Below are 25,316 nucleotides of genomic sequence, written 5' to 3' on the forward strand. Positions count from 1 at the left end.
TCTTATATTGATACTTACAGTCGTGATAAAAATCTATTTTATTAATCGCTTTGTTTGGACACTTATCTGTTTTGGCATGGAGTCAAATAACAGTCAAACGTACTTGAACCTGACAGATGCGTCGATAATCCCTTGTTATGGTGCAGTCATAGTTATAGCTACCAAACATTAGAAAAATAAAATAAGTATTTGTTGAGACAAATTAATACGTAAACAATTGTTAATGTTGAAAATTCTAGTTAAAAGGTAAATGTTTTCGTTTGGTGTACAATTAATATTACAATAATAGAAAAAAGGTAAATGTTTTATCATCTGGGAGGCAATCTACATACACGACTGTAAAGTATAATACATACATATAAGTAAATTTGATTTTGATAGCTGTTTATATAAAGTGATAAATTAGTGTCCATCTCGGCAGGTTAACAAGTTTTTATATACGCAATAAATGCATTGTTGTGAAGACATACTTATTTATTTATTATTTAACACTTCGTTACATTACAATATAAAAATTGAACATAATTAAATGAAAAGGGGGGTAACTGGCGGCCTTATCGCTTTCGAGCGATCTCTTCCAGGCAACCTCTGTGAGTAAAGGAAAAAAAAATAATTAAATTACATAAGGTAGGCAATAAGTGCAAAGATACATATTACATAAACTGATACTGGATACATGAAAAAAAAGGTCACATATCTACTTGTCTATTAAAGAAAAATATTGTGAAACAATTTGAGTCCAAGAAAGCGGATTGTTTTATTATTAATATACGTTTTATTAATAAACTTCTAGATATCACGGGCCTAGTGCGAAAATTAAAAAGGATAAAACCATGATGAATTAGCCTAAGTGTGTAGTAGAGTGAGTAGTGTTATTGGACACTTATGTTAAATATAATTTTTAGTGCTTAGGTTAGTTTTAAATTACTAGGCTTATGTTATTTTTAATGGTGTCTGTGGGGACTGGCAACACTGCGCGGGAGACGCTAGTCTTTACCGAGCTTCGTCGCCGGCAGGTCGTACGATCGTACCTACGCCACGTATCGCGACACAAGCTACCGGTAGACTGTTTTAAACGATACATTGTATTGATTTATTTTAGAGTAAATATACATGTGTGTTTAAGTATATGGGGTTTCATTTCCACCAACCCTACACCCCCATATATTGGTGACACCGACGTGATGGACAATCAAGACGCGCATGACGCTCCCGTGATCAATAGCGTCAGTGTTAAAGTGCCGCCATTTTGGCCCGACGAACCTGTGCTATGGTTCGCACAGATCGAAAGCCAGTTTACGTTGGCGAATATCACGGCGGACACTACTAAGTATAACTATGTAGTGTCAAATTTGGATTACAAGTATGTTTCGGAAATTAAAGACATAATAAAAAACCCGCCCACTACGGACAAGTATATATCTTTGAAGACCGAATTAATATCGAGATTGTCATCATCCCAAGAACAACGGGTGCGACAACTTTTAACACACGAAGACATTGGAGACCGGAAGCCATCCCAATTTTTAAGACACTTACAAAATCTCGCAGGTCCAGAAATTCCAGATGACTTCATTAGGTCCATATGGTCGAGCCGATTACCAACAAATATTCAAGTCATAATTGCGTCACAACCAAAGAGCTCGCTAGACTCCTTGGCGTCGCTAGCGGACGCAGTTACTGACGTCATGTGTCAACCACAAATTAACCACGTGGCGTCCCCGCACAACGAGATAAAAGAACTAAGGAATTGCGTTGCCGAGCTAACCAAGCAAGTCGCAGCCCTTTCTACATCTACATCTCGGCGTCCACGCTCGCGATCGGGACAGCGTGCATACGAGTCGCGACGCCGATCACACAGCCATGGACGTTCACGAGATGTTTCAACGAGTGGCGTGTGTTGGTATCACCACACATTCAGAGAAAACGCGACAAAGTGTCGTGCGCCATGTTCATATAAGGGAAACGACAACAGCAGTCATTAATGGCGACGAACAATGGCTGCCACAACCACGTGCGTCGTATTTTTGTTGTAGATAAAAACACAAGACTGGATTTTTTAATAGACACTGGTTCGGATTTGTGTGTGTATCCTTGTAAATATGTAAATAATAAGCAGTTAAAAAACTGTGAGTACAAACTTTATGCAGCCAATGGCTCAGTGATTAATACGTATGGAACAATCAATTTAAATTTAAACCTCGGTTTACGCAGAGACTTTCATTGGCGTTTTGTAATAGCAGATGTGACGAAACCTATAATAGGGATAGACTTTTTAGCTTATTATAATCTATTAGTTGATGTGCGTAATCACAAGCTAGTGGATGTAACAACAACTCTTAAAGCAAGTGCTAAGCCAGCTTCAGCTACTGTATACCAAATCAAAACTGTTTCAGGCACCTCACGGTATCACATTCTTCTCACTGAGTTTCCGGAGGTTACGAAACCATCGGGTGAGCCAGAGGTACGTGAGATCAAACACAAGACGCTACACTACATACGGACTACGCCTGGTCCACCTGTGTTTAGCCGACCGCGCAGATTGGCACCGGATCGACTCCGCAGAGCGAAGCGTGAGTTCGAAGACATGGTAAGAACAGGTATTGTACGCCGTTCAGATAGCCCGTGGGCAGCGCCGCTACAGTTGGTGCCTAAGAAAGATGGCACAGACCGCCCATGCGGTGATTATAGAGGTATAAACAGCCGTACAATACCTGATCGATATCCGGTTCGCCACATCGCCGATTTTTCACATAATTTAAATAATTGCATAGTGTTTAGCAAAATTGATTTGGTGCGCGCATACAATTTAATACCTGTCAATCCCAGTGACATACCTCAGACTGCGATTACAACACCGTTCGGTTTATTCGAATTTCCTTACATGGGATTTGGTCTGCGGAATGCCGCCCAGTCATTTCAAAGATTCATGGACGAAATATTAAGAGATCTGGATTTTGCTTTTCCTTATATTGATGATGTTCTCATTGCCTCACGTAGCCATGATGAGCATGAGATACACCTACGTCAAGTACTTGGACGTCTACGAGATCACGGAGCTGTTTTGAACACTTCCAAGAGCATATTCGGTGTTTCAGAGATCGAGTTTCTTGGATATCTTATCACTGCAGAAGGCACACGTCCTACTCCAGAGAAAGTCATCGCAATCCAGAACTTTACGCAGCCGAAGAATTTAAGAGAACTCAGACGATTCCTTGGCATGATAAACTTTTACAGACGTTATTTACCAAATGCTGCTCAGATGCAAGCACCACTCCATGATCTTCTTTCTGGTAATGACAATAAAGCAACGACGCCCATATGTTGGACGCATGAGCTCGAGGAGGCCTTCAAGTTGTGCAAAGAGAACCTTGTGGGTGCAACTCTCCTAGCTCACCCAAATCCAACGGCGAATTTAATGTTAGTAACAGATGCATCGGATATAGCGATAGGTGCAGTACTACAACAAAAGATTAATGACGTATGTCAACCGCTTGCATTCTTTTCGAAAAAGTTAACATCAGCTCAGCGGAAATATAGCCCATTTGACAGAGAATTGCTTGCAATCTACGAGGCAGTGAAATACTTCCGGTTTATGGTCGAGTTAAGACCTTTCACGATTTGGACCGACCATAAACCTATTGTCGCAGGATTTCGCAAGGCATCGGACAAATGTTCGCCACGGCAATTCCGGTATTATGATTTTGTCTCGCAATTTACGACTGACGTGAGACATATCTCCGGTGATGATAATGTCGTAGCGGACGCACTGTCAAGAATCGAAGCTATATCGGACATAGACTTAGACCAGCTGGCTGCAGCACAAGATAGAGACGCGGAATTGAACGATATATTAAACAGTAATTCTTCGTTAAATTTAAAGAAAATTTACATCTCTAATTCCAGCAAAGTGTACTGCGACATCTCCAGCCCTTCGCCACGTCTGTACCTCACACCTGATTTTCGGAAACAAGCGTTCAACTCCATCCACGGGTTGAGTCATCCTGGTGCTAAGCCTACGATTCGACTTATGACAGAGAGGTATGTTTGGCCGAATATAAAAAAAGATTGTAGGGCATGAACGAAAGCCTGTATAGCGTGCCAACGCTCAAAAGTTGGAAGACATACTCGAGCCCCTATACACGTTTTTTCACAACCATCTTCACGTTTCGCCCATGTTCATGTAGATCTTATTGGACCGCTGACTATTTCACACGGCTACCGTTATTGCTTAACTGCTGTCGACCGATTCACGAGATGGCCTGAAGTTATTCCGTTAACAGATATAACGGCTGAAAGTGTGGCTTATGGTTTTGTTAACGAGTGGATCGCACGATTTGGTTGTCCGCTTAAAATTACAACTGATAGAGGAAGGCAGTTCGAATCGCATCTCTTTAAAGAACTTGCAAGGCTTACTGGTTCCGAGCATATCTCAACTACTGCATATCATCCTGCAGGTAACGGCCTGGTGGAGAGATTCCATCGACAATTAAAAGCGGCTATAATGTGTCATGATAACGAGAATTGGCATGAGGTGCTTCCTTTAGTTCTTTTAGGCATACGTAGCGCATGGAAGGAGGATATATCGTCCAGCTCTGCTGAGCTGTTATACGGTGAAGGTCTTAGATTACCTGGAGACTTATTCATATCGTCGGGTACTGAAATCACCGACCACAGTGACTTCTTGTCGCGTCTACGGCAGCATATCAGCCAGTTAAAGCCAACGCCTGTTATGCGACATGGTAAGGCCAAAACATTCGTGCATAAGGATCTAAAACAGGCAACGTCGGTATTCTTAAGGCAGGATGCCGTACGTAAATCTTTAAAACCACCATACTCTGGTCCGTACAAAGTCCTTGACCGGACAGACAAGACCATGAGAATAGAAATGGACGGCAAGACAACAACGGTGTCTATAGATCGAGTGAAACCGGCACACATATTGACTGAGGAGGAGCCTATCAATAACACCATTGCAGTTCCCAGTATGCCCCCTGCGAAGAAGCCTGATTATGTAACTCGTTCAGGCAGAAGAGTTCGATTTCCGCGCCACTTGTACGACCTATAGGTCTCCGGGGGGGCTGATGTGGGGACTGGCAACACTGCGCGGGAGACGCTAGTCTTTACCGAGCTTCGTCGCCGGCAGGTCGTACGATCGTACCTACGCCACGTATCGCGACACAAGCTACCGGTAGACTGTTTTAAACGATACATTGTATTGATTTATTTTAGAGTAAATATACATGTGTGTTTAAGTATATGGGGTTTCATTTCCACCAACCCTACACCCCCATAGTGTCTATGTGCAGAGACAACTTTATTAAAAAAATATTTTTTTTAAACGCGCATCGCGTGTTATTTGTCTCCAAGACGATGAAAATTCTTTTAAAATTTAAACGTAATAAATTAACATGTAATGTATTGCTTAAGCGTTCCCATTATCGTGTACAAACCAAAACAGGTAAGTTGTTAAAGTTGCAGCTGTAGGAAATATCAGTTAATAAGAAATAATTAAATGCAACAGTTCTTGTGGTTTTTTTTTTCATATTTTTGTATTCATTAATGGAACAATATTGCAATTGATAATATTAAAAAAAACTGGTAATATAAAAAAACATTGCTATCGCGTTTATCATTTGCGTCTATCATTAAATTTGCATGAGAATTCAGTTGGCCACTAACATTGCATTTATCAAGTTATCTTTGACCGCAGGAAACATTTGCAGAAAACATACAAGGTAGTTTGATTCATAGTCTGTATATATTTCTGAAAGACAGTAAAAACACTTTTCATATCTGCTAATTATAACATGTGGGTAGAAAAGTTCTTAAGCTAGCATAGAATAAATCTATTTTTTTGTACAATAGGCTTCAATTCAGCGATTACCTCTCCGAAAAAATTTTATCCAGCGTGCATTATGTTGAGGTCTTAATGTCTTGATGAAATATCACTTTATTCTTCTTCAAATAGGGTCATTTTCCCGCGATTTTACGCTCCAAACGCTACATAATAGTCGTTGTTGATAGTTTTTCCTGAATATCATGCGCATCCGAAAACATTGATGCCAGCCTTGCCTGCCGATAGTTGCAACTTTTCACGCTTTGGAGTCAATTCTATCATATTTTATTCTTGTGCGATTTTTTTTTCATTTCGGCTGATAAACAACTCCGGCTTTAGATGTAGTTCTACAATTTAATAGTAGTATACAATTCTGAATCTAAAAAAGATGACGGTACACCTAAACACAGTTAGATACGCCTACAAAATCGCAAAGTTTAAGATAACGAAAATCGATTCCAGTCAATTAATTAACAGTAAAATTAGGACGGTTATCTGATGGAACAAAAAAGTAAAGGCCCATTTCGTTAGAGAGTTTCTCGTCTTGAATGTACGATTATCGAAAGAATATAAAAAAGTTTCTTCGTCTAAACATTCACACCTCTCGCTCATCCACTTTGGCGAGAATTGCCTGGCAATGCAAAGTTTATTGTGTCCGTGTAAACAAAATTTTAAAAGCAATAATCGTATTTCGAGGTTTTGTGCCAGTTGCTATCATGAGTGCAGTGCGTGAGGGTGTTTTAATTACATGTGCTCTTCTAAGATAATAATAAATTAAACGGAAGAAAGATGTTGGGTTAATCGATAGCTAGGAGAAACCATTTTGGAAAAACTGACACTTTGTGCCTTGAATTACAATTGGAAGATGAAGAGACATTCAACAATGTTTCGGGTTACGAAAGCCCAATTCTCATATTCTTCTATATGTACTTCAAGAAAATGGACAGTCTATACAAAAAAATATACAAATATGGGTCAAGCTATAGCTGCTCGGACAGAATTAGAAATAACGTGAAAGTTTCTGGGTAAAGGTGTACAATTAGTTACTTTTTGGTTGGAGATCTAGAAGCTATTTAGATAGGATTGGAAGAATTTATAAAGGTATGAATAAAAAACTTTTTTACTTCAAAATAAATATAAGATATTTTATATGTAACATTAAAATTATTCATCATCAGTCTTGCTTTTATGAGGTAGCTTACAGAAAAATATTATGGTGTAATTAACTTAAAGCCGCAAATCAAGGTAACATAATACAATATAATATTATTATTAATAAATAATAAATTAAATATTAACGAAACACAGGCTGTTAAAATTTTGGTCTCCGTGATCGATATACTCGATTTAACACCAGTGCCAACCCAAACTAAGACGAAAAAGTTGGACATCGATTACCATGGAGAGTTGCTCGGAACCTGCAGCTGAGTTTCATCATCGGACGTCGAGACAGAATACAAAATTCCAACCGTAGCACCGCCGTCGACGTCCGCCGTTACACAACTGAACGTTTTTCAAGGCAATTATTGCCGCGCACCACCGCTATATGGAACCAGCTGCCCACTGAAGTATTTCCGAACCAATTCGACTTAGGGTCCTTTAAGAAAAGAGCGTACCAAATTCTTAAAAGGCCGGCAACGCACTCGCGAGCAACGACAGTGTTAATGGGCGGTGGTATCACTTAATATCAGGTGAGCCTCCTGCCCATTTGCATTTGTATCAAAAAAATATCTAAAACTATAGACCCTTTAGCCAACCTTTAGACGTCGTCCCTCACGCGGAGCTACATTGAGATTGCTACGTCTACGCTTAAACTCGTTCAACCAATTGTAAATAGTGGCACGAGATGGGGCTTCATTACGAAACGCTAATCGCAGCCTATCATACCTTTGTTATTGAGTAAGCCCACAACGAATCAATATAACATCAAGAAATCAAGAGTTTGTGTAACATGAGTTTTGGATTTGCCGCCAATTCACAAAAACAAATGACAAATGCATGCAATATACTACATTAGGTTACCAAAGAGGTCTAAACATTAAATTAAAAAAAATCATTAGCAATGTTTCTAACTGGCCAGATAGAAACATTTTCAGTGTTACCCATGTAGTCTTTAGGGATGCGGATTGTTATAATCAACGTAGGTGATACTATTTCTCTGAAGAGAAAACGTTATTAATAATACGTGACACAAAAAATAAGCATTAACTTCATTAACATCAAATGGGTAAACCCTATTTTAAATAAACATATTCAGGATATTTGGGCGTCTTATATATAAGAGAAATACTTCTTATATATAAGACGCCCAACTAACGATAGTGAGTTTATTTAAAAAAAAATTAAACCGACGTCAAATGCCTGCAACAACACTATTTACATAACATCTAATTCCACCAAATTTGTTTAGCCAGGTCCGTAAGGCGTAAAGGCATAGGCAATTTCACGATTGGTCCAGACTCCTGAAACAATATATATTATTTTTTACAGTACCAAAAAGTACATAACGTTTTGCTCGAAAATTCAATTAGTATCGGCATATGACATAGGAAATGATGCCAACAGTAACCTACATTATTATGCTGTTTAGTGAAAAGAAATCTGACTCCATATTTAAAGTTCTCTTACGCTTTCGTGTATGAAGTTAAGTTTAATATTTATAGTAACACTTTTTTACCTTAATATTTCATGGAATCGAACGAAACACTTAGTTACAATATTTTGAGCGCTTAGATTATGTGATTAAATGTATTTGACACGCGAAGGCGTGTATGGAAAAAGTGCGAAAAACATTATAAAAACATAAAGTAATTTTGCATCAAGCGTAATGGCGATTATTGCAAAATCACAATCATTGTTGCTTAAAATAATTACATAAGTAATCCTACAGTATTACGATTAAGTTATAGCGATAAATAGAGAGTTAAAAATGGACATTTTGGACTGAATTTCGATTCGGTAACTACTGCACCACATAGGACAACGCCACCAATTTTGACTAACCGTCTATTTGCCGCTAAGGTTTTAATCTATATTTAAAATCTATACACATTAAACATAATCACAACTGGTAAGAAACGTTGCTGTACAGCTTGCCAGCCAGTGGACTGTGAAATGTGTGTATAAATTTATTGTAATGTCAAAGTATCTGTATGGTATATGTAGTGTTTGTATTAGGGAGCCAGTTATCAACTTAACATTTGAGAACTATAGAATACACTGAATACGCTTTAAACCTTAAAGTATGGAACAGACACGTAAGCCGTTTTAGTTGGTTAGTAATTCTATATTAATTGTTGCTTCTAAACGAACAGCTGGAGGGAAATGAATTTATACTTTTTAACCCACGTTGCCTTGTGGAGAAGCGACATTTAGCAAATTCCTCTTTACTTTAAAATTAGCGATTTGCTGAACTGTAATTAATTCTATGTAATCGCATGATTTTTTTTTAAAGGGCACTCAAACATTACCCTAATAATTTACTTGCATTTGATTAAACATTTTCATTTAGCCTTAATAATTATATATGTATTACATCAATTAATGCTTCTGTAATTAAAATTGATAATGAGTACGACTCAGTTATCTTTTATTAAATGTTATTTTATTGTTCAACTTTTAGGTTTCATTTTGGTTATTTTTTATACAATTTTTTTATCTACCTGTACATCACTTTTAATAAAGTTTGCCATGTTGACTACTGCGACTGATGTACCTTCAAATTGATGGCCTCTGACACGTTCTGAGTCAATAGGTTGAAATCACTGCGAGCTAGGTTTCGTGAATATGGAGAATTTCCATCAATTCGAAGCCAGCCTTTGAATGGCAGCCATCTCAACTCTGGACTTGTGCGCGGAGGCGTTATCTTCATGAAACAAAACAATTTTAGCGAGTCGGCGGGCCTTGCTTGCGTATTTACTCACGCAACTTTGTAATTTGTACACAGGCACAAAATGCTCGTAAAAGTTGCTCCGGATAAGTACTTCATCATTACCGCCCCGTGGCTGTGTTCTGGGAAAAACAGACGATCTTACCGGGTGGCAAATATTTCCTATAAGTTGAAGATGACAATCTGTTACTCACTGTTATTTCCAGGACATAATGGTGATGCCATGGTTTGTCCATAGTCATGAATCGAGCCAAACACCGGCCAAGATCTCGTTTTAACAAGCCCTTTCTCAGTCCAGTTTGTTACTGCGCGTTAGAAAGAATTCTTGGTACCCATCGCGCTGATATTATTTTTATATGAAAATGTATTGAGTATAATGGACACTTCCTATAGAAATTGACATTGTTTCTGCTGTGATTTAAACTGTAAATTGAAATGAACAGTCAACAGACTAGGCAAGTAATGAAACGTCAAATATCAAATGGCAAATATTATTCAGGCCACAAGAGTTAAATGGCGCTGTTACGTTTAGAAGCTAGACTGTTAATTGAAAGGCTAATTAAGCTAGTTGGCTGTGACATATACACTCCATATGTACATGGCAATATTGTCCCAGTAATATTGCCATGAAGATTTGGACAGGAGTTATTTATGTTATATGCGAACAATACCTTGCGTGCACTAAAAACTCTAGAAACGATTCTGTTTTAGCCTGCTTCTATAATCACAAATACATCTATACATAATCGATATCATTTGTTTTAAGTTAGATGTCTGGACAATACAAGTTATTGCAACAAACGCAAAACTTGTCAATGCACTCTCAATACTGAAGTCTCCACAAGCATTGAGTCTTATAAAACAATCAAAATTAATTTATTGTTGATTAATCAAAGTTGGTTCTGAGTCGGAAAATATATTTACATGTTACCATAAGTATGACGTCGTACAGAAAACCTTGATAATTCTAAGAAATTAAAATCTCAGAAAACATTTGCGACCTTCTAAATCGTGATACATAATTTATTGATAGCAATCACCTCTAACTTAAACAAACAATGTTATTTGTTCTCTTATCAATAATATATTTTATCAAAATATCACTGCATATTTTCGTTCTTAGGCTAACTTTAAGTGTAGGTTAAAACCGTACATGTGTGCATATAAGCATAATGCATATAAAAACAAAAAATGATTTCTCCAGAAATATGGCAAAACATATTTTCATAAAAATTCAGCCACAATTTTCGGCAAAACTTCGTACCTAAAATTAAACCCTATGGTTTTTTTTATGTTTATAACATTGAGTTTAAAATAGCTTCCTTGTAATGGACGTGTGGATGGAAAGGTTTCCTCGTAAGGTGGCGTCCACACTGATCTGATCATTCATGCAGCTGTATCCGATTATTACCTACAAATTGGTCCCTGGACTTCTGCATATATTTCACGGCTTTCTGGCTAACACGTCACCGATTTTCCACCCTAATCCATAGATTTAGAGACGAAACTACTAAGTAAATCGTATCCAATACTTTTATAACATAGGAGTCCTAAGTCACGACCCCGGACATCGGCCACATATCGTTTGCATTGTTTTTCGCCACTGCATGCACCACCACATTATAAAAGAAAGGCCCACCAACTGGGAAGGTAAATTTGTCTGTAACTATGCATAAATTTATTTTTTATGCATATTCAGTAAATCTGAGAATCGGCTACTATCGATATTTCAAACCCCTAAGTTATCCACCCTAAAAAAAAAAAGTTTTTTATGACGCAACATACAAAAATACATAAAAGCCTTAATTTTCACCCATCTACTATCAACCCTTATATTTTATTCCCACCTTCAATGACGACAACAATTGGCTAATAAAGTACTTTTTAAGTTGCTAAAATTGGTAAAAACTGCGCACCTGTGTACGTTCTTTTGTCGCTTTATCCTAGCCCGCAATAAAGTCGGCTGTCGTCGTGCATATGAACTTTCTAAGAAATTCGTTTTTTAGTTAACAAATTGGGATTGCTTGCACATGTAGACTGTTGTTGACCATGACTAATAAGTAGGAGTCATGGATCTATACATTTTTTCTTTCTATTTAACGACAACTCTCTATAACGCCATAAAATGCATAGGCCCTTCAGTGTCGTTACATAGACTTCACACTATAGATATTTACGGCAGATAATCTGTTTCTAACTGCTTCTTTCCTCTCTTATCACAGTGTACAGTTTTGCCGACGTTCAGTCTTTCACTTGATCGGTTCATTTGGTTGGTGGACGGCCACCAAACCTTTGTCTTCTGTGCTACCAACCACGATCAGTATCTCGAAGATTTGCCTCTGCGTAATATGGCCGAATTTTTTTACTCTTGTAAAATAATGTTTAAAGTATTTTATTTTGATAAAAAATGACATTATTTTTAAATAATAATTTTACAAATTTTTCAAGGTACTTTGTGATGAATAAACAGATACTTAATTATAGTAGATTTGCGGAACCCTAAACTCAAAGTCTTGTGTATAATACTATAGTTTATGCCAACAATTCCTCAGTGTGCGTGTTGTTCTCAAAGTGCTTAGCTAGCAAGTAGAATTGTTTTTTTTATCTTTGACAGTTGCACGTTTTAGTAAGTAGTTTTTATATTTAAAAATTTTTCTTATTCAAAATGGCATAGGTTATTGATAATTTTAGTAAAACACAAATATTGCTTGATTACTTGGTAATGCAATTCATTATAAGATGTATTTTTATTTTGCTTTGTATCAATAAAGGGTCGTTTTGATCACAATGCAAGAACATAAAATTGATACATCACAAGTAATGACCGATTTCACCAAGATTCAATGTGAACCACTGACCATGCATGCGTCTTAAAATAGGGGGGTATGCGTATAAATCCGGTACTTAACCTTTTACAAATAGCTACGTTTAAGTATCAGTTCAAACATACGCTTCACATTTTTTTCTGTCCGAATATGTACTTATAAAACTTGTTTTGGTTTTTGTCGCAGTAAGTGGTCCAACTATAACTTTTGGACCTTCTCGTTTGACCCGAGACTTTGTCGTAATGAGGTTTAAAATTGTCAAAATATCGATATTCCTCTGCTAAGAATATAAACTTCTTTGCTGTTCAATTGAAATGTATAAAAATCTCAGTTGAGAATATTAGTAATAAAACCAATTATGTCAAATATGATTTTATAACTTCGGATTTGTATGGTTGTTACTTTTTAGTATATGTATTTACGATCGAATTTACCAAGACCATTACTTACTTATAAAGAGCTATAAACATCGTTATCAGAGGAAGAAGATACTTACAATTTGTGTTTGTTACTTTTATTAATCGAAAATTAGGCCACTATTAAACGTGTTATTTATTATTCATATGCCAAAAAGTGCGTGCTTTTCATAATAATTCAGCAAACATTTTAGAAAAAACTTCATCCCTAAAGCTTACAGGAGATTTTTATGCTTAGAGAGTAAGCTATATGGAGTTTATAATAGCTGTCTTATAATGGATTCCGTGGCGTCTATATATTAGACCAAAGAGAGATAGGCCTCTTCTCCTCTGTCGGTAGCTCATATCTGAACATCGTGGTGAGCAAGGACACATCAATCTGTTTCCACCGGCTTGGCAATATACAAATTAGTCTTGACAATTTTTTCTACTGTTTTGTTTGTTTTCTCAATTTAATGGACAAAAATATTAGAATTCCGAAGATATTTGCAATTACTGAGAATGTAAAGCGAAACACAAAATGGTGGAGCGTTTAACTTAATTGTGATTTGTATTCAATTCATCAAATGATAATCAAAGGAAACTGTTCCGTTGGGCAGCTGGGGCAAGTTGTTGCGTTGTTTCAAGTATGTCGAACCCAAAACGTTTTTACTTATGGAAGTATTGTCTCTGACATATGTCTACTGATATAGATTGGTTCACTAGGTCTTAAAATATCCTACAAAAAAGTTAGAAACCCATGCTTATTACTAAATGAGTGTAAATAATTATTAATAGTAAAGTAAAGTATTAGAAGATTTACGAAATAGTATCATTAATATTTATCATTTAGTATATTTACCGCCTTAAAACCCGTAAGAGGTTCTATCATATTTCATGAATTTCAATAAAAAAATATTATTTCAAGTCTTCCAATGGAATTGACCGAAGATGATCTGTATAACTGGTACAGATATGTCCAAGATGGCGTAAGTTGTGTGTGTCAATTTGTGCATGCTTTATGTTATTACGAATATTAATCCAGGGTGAAAAATTTCTACCGAAACCCAAGATGTGTGTAACTGAGTTTGGAGGCGGTGTGCACTTTTGTGTTGAGTTTGTGTTTTATGGGCCAAGGGCAAACGAGCAGCACTTAAAATTAACTGTTAACCTTCGCCCATGGACAACAACAACGGGAGGTTTGAGGTGCGTTGCCGGCCTTAAGGTTTTATTGTATTTAGTTAAAATAATTGGCTACGAAATAACTGTTACATAACTTTGTGCTTCTAATTTTTCGTTTTTTATTAATAATTATTGATATTTTGAAATATGTACTTTACAGGTGCGCGACGGACTAAATAATATGGTATGTATTAGATATTAAGTATTTAGAAATTCCTTATTCACCTAGCTAAAAGTATTTTATTATACAATTTTATCTATGTCTAAATAGTACATATATTGCTGAATAATGCACACTAATTTGGTGGGCAATCGTCAGTAGTATTGTCTTTTGTTAAAATAGCTTTTACACATTAAGATAAACACTTTTTGAACGGATTAAAGCTATGTATTATTATTAAGACTTATAGTTATTTACATAATTCAAAATTTTAAATTTCAGCCGTCACGGTGACCACGCACGCTGAAAAGTACGCGAAACGTCGGAAAAAATTTAAAATTTAGAATTATGTAAATAAATATAAGTTTTAATAATAATACATAGCTTTAATCCGTTCAAAAAGTGTTTTTCTTAAATCGTCAGTAATTTTTTTGGTTTTTGATTTAAAATATTTTCACAGAAAACTTCATGGGACTCCCGAAGCGCGCTGTCACTTATATTGACAGCTCTTTCCCTGTCGTCTGCGCAGCAGGGTAGTAAAATCGTGGATTTAATAGGACAGGGAATAGGAAGAGAGGTGTCTGCTGTTAAGCATCCAATTGAAGAATCGCTTGTATATGTTGGCTCTTCCCAATGTAAGAATTTACGTATTAAAAATTTGATCTTTATTACTAGCTGCCCCCGCGAACTTAGTTTACTTAGCCTACCTTTTTAGTACACACCAACAAGGAACATTTTGCTATGCTACCGGTTTTCCGGAATGAATACTTATTGGATTTTTCTGTGAATATTTATCTGGAGTTCAAGTCAAAATTTTCTAATTAACCAATATAATATAGGGGTTGATAGTAGAGGGGTGAAAATTAAGGGTTGTATGTATTTCTGTATGTTGTATCATGAAATAATTTTAAGAAAAATTATCCAAAAAATATAATTTATTTTTTGGGGTGGGGGTTTTATAAGGGGTGTCCCCTTATAAATTAGGGGTTTTAGATATAAATAGTAACTGATTCACAGACTTATTGAATATGCATAAGTAAGTAAAAAATCTCATAAGAATCGGTCGAGCGATTTCGGAGGAGTATGAGAACGAGAAGATAAAAAGAGCGGATTTTAAAACCAAGGTGGACTTACCGCTTTACTTCAGAAGCGATTTCAACTTTTAACTGAATTAGACTCAATTTAGTTAACTGTTGTCTAGTGTTACTATAAGAAGGTAGTCTTAAGACATGACATAACATTTTAATCATATAATATTAAAATTGAGTGAGTGAATGATATAAGAAACTAAGAGATCTTCAATTAACCTATAAGGATTTAGTTAGCTCGATGTTTCAAGTGACCGCTGAATAAACGCTGGTCATACTTATTTATAATAATATTTATAGGTAAACATGTCAAGAAGCTGGTTGGAGTTTCGTATGAACAGTTGACAGGAGAGAAGGAACCGGATCTTAATAAGCTAGCTCTGTTTTATAGTAGTCGGTAAGTTTTAAATAATTAATTATACATCATTGAAAGTATAAGCATGAGTCGACATTGGAACTTCTTCAAGAAATGATAGTTCTTTTTCGAGTTGACTTGACGTGACTTAAAGTCATATGTCCCTCAAGTGGGGCTGGGAGCATCCAGCGTAGTCTTTTAATTTCCTCCAACGTCATTCCAGCTTCCCTCGCCTCTGCAATGATGCTTCATTGTCAGGTCTGTGTTGGGTAGCCACGTCTCGTTTAGTGTGTGAGTGTTCCAGCCAAGGCTGGCTTTGCAACGTGACTTGGTTCTGTTGGAGCGTATGGTCATCCCATTTCCACTTTCAACGTTTTATAGACCTGTCAATTGGCTCCTCGTTGCGTAGCTCCAATAGCTGATGATTAGAGATCCTCTCGGGCCAGAATAAACCAAGGATTTGAGTTTTCTTTTTCGACTTACCTTATTTCAAATTCGAATCATTCCTATAGATCTACGATGTCACTAGCGAGTACATCTTAGACGCATATATCGACGGCGTGTGTGAGGCACAGTAAGCCAGGGTAACATGCCTGGAAAAGAAATCAAGAAAATGGTGCAGAAGTGTGGCCTCCGCGTACGCAGATACATTCGCTGGTCATAACAACTTTATGTACAATTGCAGATTTAAAACAGCGTTAATAAATATAACGGACGCTGCTAGTTGGTTAGTGCAAGGTCGTAACAACGAGCCTGACAAGCGACTCATTATCTTCTCGCATGGCTTCACTGACAAACCGCAGGGCGACAACTTCTTAAACATCAGCAGGTCTTTCCTTCAGAGCCGTAAGTTCCACAGTATTAATATTCAACAAATTATTTACGGACTTACTGTCCTTCAAGTGTTACGGTTCCTTCAACGCACTTGCACTTCAGAGTACCCATGAGTGGCGGTAGCAATTAACATCAGATGAGCCATAAAATGAGGATACAAATCCTTTCCCATGACTGTCCTGTAACAAATACACATTCATATCTAGATAGTGCAACCACAAGATCTAAGCTGGAACAATGCTGTTAAAATCGAAAGAATTACATTAAAAGATGTTACGAGCTATCAATTATCAAATAAAATCTATATACTTATATATAGCCAGCTTTGCATATATTGACAGTCGAATTTTATTGTCTGTTCAGTGAACTGACAAAATGTTTGCTTCATATCAGTTCGTACTGTAAGTAATTAATATTTTTGTAGTTTCTTTTTTTGTGTATGTATTGTTTTACACATACAATGTGATGTAAATTAACATAGTTATTTTGGAATAATCTGCAAGGCTTATTTGTGAAATAAATAAAAAGCCTCATCTATATAAAAGACGACCGTACTGAATTAAAATATTCTCTTGTTATAGATGAAATCAGTGTTCTGGCGTTAGACGGGAGTCCATTAATTCGATGGCTGTATCTTCGATCATCAACATATGTCCGGTTTATTGGTCAGAGGCTTGCTGAAGTTTTAGCAGCATTGGTTGAACGTAAGTATCTTAGTACTGATACTTGATTTCCTCATGATTCCCAGCATTATTTATCTATATTTTATTGCACAAATAGCATTTTAGCAAATAGTTTGAATTTTAAATAAATACACACGTTAGTAACTTGGTATAACGGGACGTCAAAAAAGCGATGTTTTTCTTAATTAGGTTAGACATCATAAAATAAAATTTATTGCTAACCAAATCTCCTAACTAACCTCTGTTTAACCAATACCAACATAGCAACTAAGAACTAATAGTTGCCTACTCAACTAAACGACATGGATGTAATCTGAAATACAGAAGATATTATTGTATTTAGGAAGCCTGTATATAATAATATAATATATAAATCTTTTTAGTAAAACAGTAGTTGTTAGTCCAAGTAAAAAAAATTCAAGCCCAAACCCAAATTAACAAGCTCAAAAAATGATAGATTATATCAGTAAAGTTTTCAAGGATGATCAATAAAATCAAGTAAATACTTTACGTAACCTTTAAGTAAACCTTAATGACAGTAATTGCTGTAAGTAACCAGAAAACCACATAAATATTAATACGACATTGCTATTGAAAGCACGTCCCATTCCGGATGTGAAGATTTCAAACATGATCTAATAAAGGCGACTCTAGAATTTTCTTTAATGTAGATTGCGGCAGATTCGTATGCGTAAACCTTAACAAGAAATATTAACGAAATGATATAAATTTATTTTATTTTAGACAATTAATAGCAAATGTTAGAATAGTAAATGATATTTCTGGGATAGTTATTAGAATTTTTTCAGAAAATCCGGCTGGAGGGACCAAATCTTCGGTCACTTATGGTTCAATTAGAAGTAACTACCATTATACAATTTAGTTTAAAAATAAACACGTCTTCTCTCATCACTTCATTTATTATAAATTATGACTCTCTTCTTCGCAAAACTTTTTACTAAAGGACCAACAGGTAGGTGATCGACCCCGACTTCTCCTGCCACCACTCCTTGTCGAAACTACTTTCTTCTCTGCTGGCAATATGACAGTCGACAGTCTTATGGTGTTTTAATAGGTCGGTTTTTGCAGAACTCATGACTAAACAATACATTTATTTTTGTATTTAGTTATTGAAAAAGACTATCTTCAACAAAATTTAATAGATACATAATGTTGATAATATTTACATTACAAATAATTAATTAATTTCCTTGATACCTTTGGCCCATGGGTGCTTTACGAGTTCTATGCTTTATACAAACGTCATGCTATTTTAATAGAAATCTTGGTTACCTTGATGAATTACTATGACGGAAGATGATTTAATTAGTTTACGAAGACTATAATAAATTACTTACATTGCACCAATTATAGCGTAACAGTAATTATAAAATAATTACTTGTATTGACGTGGCTTTGATAAACGGTTGCAACAAAATAAGGCAATCAAACCAAAGGGTTTTAAGTAAAAATAAATGTTTCTTTGTCTTGCAATTATAAGTAATTCGACTCATGGCAAAATAATAATCATTCTAATTTGGTACATAGAAATGAAGCCGCGCTATTGATTTGATAACGTGACTTTAACAATAGTCATCAATCAATATAAACTGCAATTAACTATCAATATTCTATTACAATTTAACATATATGAAAGTCATAATGAAAAATTGATAAATAGACATTTATAACAAATCGCTGTGGCATCCCTGTGGCTGTGTGGTTTTGTCCGTGTGTATTTAACGCTAGCAGCAGCGAAGCACCAGATATGGGGTCACCGTACTATATACCAGGTCGCAACTTAATTCTTTAATTAGCGCCTGTGCACATGCACCCACGGCCCAAGAGGCTGTACTCCAAAGGGAACAAAATCAAAGTTGGTGGAAAGATTCTTAAATTTGAGCCGTTGCAGCCAGCTTTTGTGCTTAATAAATATTTCTTTAACTATGAATATCAACTTGTGTGTCCTAGATGGTCAAGACCCCTCTCTCATCCACTTAATCGGGCACAGCCTCGGTTCCCACATATCAGGCTTCGCTGGAAAGACCTTTGAAAAAATAACTGGCAGAAAAATCGGCCGGATTACTGGTTTGGATCCGGCTGGACCTTGCTTTAGCCACGTTGACCCAGAAGTCAGATTAAAACACACAGATGCTGATTTCGTTGACGTCATTCATACTGATTCTGGTGTTTTTGGGATAAAGGAACCATTAGGTAAGCTACCACTCTTTAGTCTATTGTCTACGGCTCCAGTTGCGGTGAATTCATGTTTTAAATATTTCAGTTTCTTGGCGGTTTAGACTAAAATTATGTAATTAGTTATGACAAAATGCTGTTTATACCAGAATAACGAAATGACGAGAATATCCCCGTTCATATTAACTCAATATAGAAACCTTCTTCACTATCAAGAAGTTATGCTTGTTACAATAATCAAAACAATTAATACTGAATAAATATTTATTTTTCAGGTCAAGTAGACTTCTTCCCAAACCAAGGACTAACGCAACCAAACTGCGTACTGCAATCTTGCTCTCATTCTCGCTGTGTGCCATTGTATGGAGAATCCATAATAAATCCTGAAGCATTTCCAGCTGTCAAATGTAAAGATTGGGAAGCGTTTAAGAAAGGGGAATGCGAAAAAGAAGTCGTGTAAGTTGACAAAAGTTTCATATATAGGTAGAGGTATTATATAATGCGTTAAAAATATATTGTCCAAAGTATTATGCCGCTCAAATATTAATAATAAAAAGCAGTGGCGCTGCGGCTTCAGATTTCTGTAATTGTTTCATGATCATTTTTCAATCTAATAGGTACTAGTAGCCTACTTGATAACCAGCCTACTGTGCCTGACAGACTACGTCGACTTTTTGAGTCCCAGGCAAGCCGATTTTCTCACGATGTTTTCCTTCACATTTCAAGGGAATATTAAATGCGCACGTGGAAATAAAGTCCATTGGTGAGAGAGACGCGCGCTAAATCCACTAGGCCATCATTGCTCGGCTCATGATACTCTAGTATAGAGTTTCCGATCGTAGGGTCCAAGCCCCTCAGGGCGGCAATTTGATTGTTTAGGGCTATTACTAATTTCTATATAGTAATTTCTGCCTAAAACCTTTAACTTAAGTTTTAAGTGAACAATTTAATATTATAAGTGTAGGGGGGCATAGGTGTTTTACAAAGGCTTAGAGCTTGGCACAAATAGGTTGGGAAACACTTCGCTAGGGTTCGAAACAACTCTAGTATAAAGAAAGAGCAACTCGTGTAACTTTTATAGTTACAAACTAAAGGACTACAAAAAATAGTTTTGTTATTAGTCTAATTAATTAACATATGATATCGTGTATTAAATGGTGATCGATGGGTTAGCTTGCACAATTTTCTTTATCATAAGTTACCTTAACCTCATTGCTTAACATGTCCTAGTTAAGCCTTACGAAATAAGCAAATCGATTTTTAATGTTTGCATTAAAATAAGTGGTGCTACAACCTCTTTAGGTCTGGGTCTCATTTCTGAATCTATTTCATGATCATTTGTCAATATAATAGTCAAGTAGGTGATAAGCCTCCTGTACCTAGCACACGACAGACTACGTCTTTTTTTTTGGGTCTAAGGCAAGCCAGTTTCCTCACGATGTTTATAGGAGCGAATGTTAAATCCCCGCATAGAAAGAAGGCTAGGAATCGAACCTTGTAGGTTCGGGATGATCACCTCACGGATGACAGACGCACGCTGAAGCCACTGGGCCAATAGGGCAAATGTTTGTATGCATTAAAGAATTAAAAAGTTACACGCACTAAGAGTACAGAATAAGCTTAAGTCTCCAAATATGACCAGCAGTCATAGACACATGAAAACCATTGTTGTTGGCAACATTATCTCGCAAAACTTTAATAATCATTAATAATTGAAGTTAATAAACGAAGTATTGCGCAATCAGACGCTTTACGAGCTTAAAAGGTACCAGGGTGTTCAACCTCCGTCATGTCATTGAGGCGATTCCTATATAACATATGTTTATTACAGTTACATGGGTTATCCAACGAAGCCTGGCACCAAAGGCCTATATTTCCTTCGAACCAAAGGAGAATCCCCTTTCGGATTAGGAATGGAGGGAACGCGTTATGTCAACAATGAGGGCATTGTGAAGAATTTGGGGAATCTATTTGGATGATAAAAAACAGAACAACGCAATGCGTAAACTACGTAAACAATATTTTTTTGTTAGATTATCCTTACCCTAATTAAACGTTAATAATTTATATTAAATAAAAATATTTATGTCTTCAACTCCCCTCATCGGATAGTTCAAGTAGAACAAAAGTGAAAAGATGGTATTTCTGTTCAATAAATTTCTGACCTGACGAAAAGTCAAAAATCATTTAATCATATAGGTAACACCATGTACACTTGAACATCAAAAAATAAATATACATTAAATACTGCTAATTTTACATTTACTGCCAGTTCTCAAGGGCGTAGAACGGAAGAGAAGAACTGACAATAACCTCTCGCCACTCTTGTTAATCGCCAAGTTTTTTTATTTATATCTTATAGATCACTTAAAGATTTATGTCACTTTTGTTAGATGAATTAATTAATGTATACACAAATATCTTAATAGAATCACCATATCTTTTTTACATACAATGTTTATATTACTAATATTCTACTATCAACAAAATATTTACCAGCATCGAATGCAGGATTCTCTCGTTATAATACAATCAATTCTGTATTTCAAGCATTCTATTGGTGATTTTACCCTGCATATAATAGTGTCAATAAGTGTTGTTCAGGCGCTAAACGTTTTTGCAGTTGTCCTGTTAATATTCAAGGCGCATCAATAAAAAAATCTAACGTTATTAAATCGCTACCCCCGCAACTGGTACCTAATATTTAATTTTATACTGAGATGAATATAATGAAAACTATAAAATATGCTTTTCTAATACTTGATTTGATTTACAAAAATTAATAGCTGGGATTGTGTTTATATAAACTTACAGTGTATCCAGCTCTCAATTCACATGTGAAGAGGATTGTTACGGTGTGGTCATTCTGATAATTGATCGTACTAAAAGCGCTGCTCGTCGAAAAAATCTACACCCGAACGACTTTCGCTCAAAGATTGGCAAGGGCAAAAGTTTTAACTTTATGCCAGTTTCAAGTAAAAGGTTGGGAATACGCGCGAATAAAATACAATTTTGCCTCAAAAGGAAACAAAGGGATAAATTAAATATTATATTCTGCTTTGCAGATGACATCGCACATGAATTCGACTCGGTAGTGAACTGGAATTCACACGTCAAATTATAACTCTCCTCCTAGGGGATTTGCTTGACGTATATATCTGCTAAACTGTAGAGGTCATTTTGCTGAACATACTGCTATTGTCAGATAGGTCTAGTTCGGATGTCAGTAGTAAAATTATTTTATTATTCTTAAGTAGGTGATCAGCCTTCTGTGCCTAACGCACATCGTTGAATTTTTCGGTCTAAGGCAAGCCGGTTTCCTCACGATGTTTTCCTTTACCGTTCGAGCTAAGTTAAATGCGCACATAGAAAGGAAGTACATTCGTGCACAACCAGGGATCGAACCTATGACCTCAGGGCTGGGACTCGCACGCTGATGCCACTAGGCTAACACTACTTATGTATGATATGTACTAAATCTAGGCACAAAAATCATTTTCAGGCCACATAGCAAATCTTGCGGTCACCATGGTGAATTTAAGTTAATACGGCTTTCGTTGTTCTAAGCCTTCTTGTATAAGGTCTTTTAGCGCTTCACCCGAAGCTTCGGACGAAGCTTCACCTCCAGCTGAGTTTCATCATAGGGCGTCAAGCACAATATGAAATTCCACCACAGCTATGTGGATCCAGGTGCCTGTCGACGTATTTCCGAACTAATTTGAATTAAGATTCAAAAAAACAATTCTTGATAGGCTGACAACGCACTCGCGAGCCCTCTGTCATTCACTTTTGGTCAATAAAAGTCTTTTTTATTTATTTTAGAGTTTTTAGTGCATGCAATATACTGTTGGCATCCAGAATAAAATAACATATATAAATAACGCCTGGCCAAATCTTCATAGCAATTTTACTTTGCTAATACGTATTTGAAATAGTTTGCCAACATACTCATACAAAAACGTTTATTTTCTTATGCACGAAGTACTTGCATTGAGACTGATTCTAATTATAGGACCTCCGTATTTTTTATTGTAAAGTGTTAACGCAATTTCGAAAATTTTTACTTGCAAAACGCCGATCACCAACTTCATTGACAGTGACTGATATTTGATTCCAGAATGATTATACCTATGTAACACTGAAAATGTTTAGAAAATGGAAAACGCCTTAATGTATAAAGTTGCTAATACTTTTATTGTTTTTCAAAGTAATCTCCGTTCCTCTCTACACATCGTCGCTTTCGATGGATCCCTTTGAGAAAAGTGGGCCCATTCTTCCATGGCATTTTCGTACGCTTTCACCGCATCTTCAGGGCTCGTTTCATCTTTAGTTCTTGGGAATAAAGTAGAATAAAGAATAAAGAAAGTCGCAAGGCGCCAGGTCAGGCCATGCAGTCGTATGGCCGATGACTAATTATCTCGACACCTGCCATAGTCAAATATTCAACAGTCCGTTCTGCGGAGTGCGCTGATGAATGTCGTGGTGAAGGAGGATCCTGCTTCGAGGGCGCTGCTTTCGAATTTTTTCCAAGACAACAGGCAAACAGCGATTGACATACCAGCCTGCAGTAACTGTCCTTTCATCTTCTAGTACAACTGTCGCGAAATGACCTTTCCGACCACAGAATGAGGCAATCATATTTTTTCCTTGACTTCTTCCTTTCTTTAGCTTAATTGGCCGATCCTCGAAAGGAAACACCCACTGAGCTGATTATCTTTTGCTTCGGTTTCATAGCAATATATCCAACTTTCATCACGTGTCACGGTTTCCAATACAACATTTGAATGCCGACGTTGAACTTTTCTAACATTTGGGGACACCAGTCCATGCGAAGGTATTTCTGGTCGTCGGTTCTTTTATCGGGAATCCATCTGGTACAAAGCTGGGACTGCCACGAGATGGGACTTCATAAGGAAATACTAAACCTATCATAGATTTGTTGTTGAGTAAGCCCACAACGAAAGTCATAATGGATTATTTTTGTGTGCATATTTAACTACATACTCTTGGACCTAATATAGTATTTAAATTGTATAACATAATAAATAATAATATATGGTGATACGAACGTTATCAGCATCAAATGAGCAATTATTAGCTAGGTGTGATTTACCTTAGTATGCACCTTACAAGTGCAGGCAATCGCCTGGCTAAATTTAGTAGTTTTGGCCTAGTGGCTTCAGCGCGCGACTTAGATCATCATGTTTTAACCAGAGTCCCCATAAACAGCTAACATCTCTTTTATGATGGTCTGAGGCGTCTGTCCTTGTTTGGTAAGGAACTTAATAACGGCGCGATGTTAAATTTTATTCCATAGTGGCTAAATCAAAAGCTTTGATAACTCAAAATATAATGACTCGATTAGGCTGAAAACTGATATATCCTAACGATGAGACACTAAATAACTGAACTAAATTAAACTGTGTGTGAAGTCGAAACTCTACTAAGTGGAATCTCGGACTGGGCTAAACCTAGTCCAATTTAACCCCAAGAAGACAAAAATTTGCGCGTTTTCCGCTAAAAAACACCCTTTGCCGCTACTCCTATTTTTGAAGACACTCTTCTTAAAGCTACAGCCAGCAACGGAATACTTTGCGTTGAGATAGTGAACGACGTTCAGTTTCACGGTCTTTTGGAGGGAAAAGCTAAATTAGCCACCAAAAAGCTTGGTATGCTCTGCAGGCAAGAGGGCACTTCAAACTGGGTCATCGTTTGAACTGTTACTGTGTATACTGGGCAGCTCTCCAGTACCAGCTCCTTCTACTTGGCTGTATTCAACGAAGAGCGGTGCGAATCCCTCTCCGAGCTGCTTGATCCTTTGGCGTTGTGTGGGACTACTTTACATCTTCTACCGCATTTACCATAGAGTG

The 25,316-nt window shown here is 36.6% G+C and overlaps 1 protein-coding gene across 1 annotated transcript; it reads left to right on the forward strand.

The window, feature by feature from the left end:
• Window positions 1-12,278: 12,278 nt before the first annotated feature.
• On the forward strand, window positions 12,279-22,177 carry LOC123707475 (pancreatic lipase-related protein 2-like). The gene is made up of 9 exons (XM_045657544.1): window positions 12,279-12,354; window positions 14,291-14,314; window positions 14,751-14,925; window positions 15,679-15,775; window positions 16,419-16,579; window positions 17,149-17,271; window positions 19,222-19,464; window positions 19,722-19,902; window positions 21,278-22,177. Exons 2-9 carry the CDS (start codon window positions 14,312-14,314, stop codon window positions 21,423-21,425), a joined length of 1,131 nt encoding a protein of 376 aa, XP_045513500.1. The 5' UTR covers window positions 12,279-12,354; window positions 14,291-14,311; the 3' UTR covers window positions 21,426-22,177.
• Window positions 22,178-25,316: the final 3,139 nt, after the last annotated feature.

Source organism: Pieris brassicae, chromosome 3, assembly GCF_905147105.1.
Source record: "Pieris brassicae chromosome 3, ilPieBrab1.1, whole genome shotgun sequence".
Taxonomy (NCBI): domain Eukaryota; kingdom Metazoa; phylum Arthropoda; class Insecta; order Lepidoptera; family Pieridae; genus Pieris; species Pieris brassicae.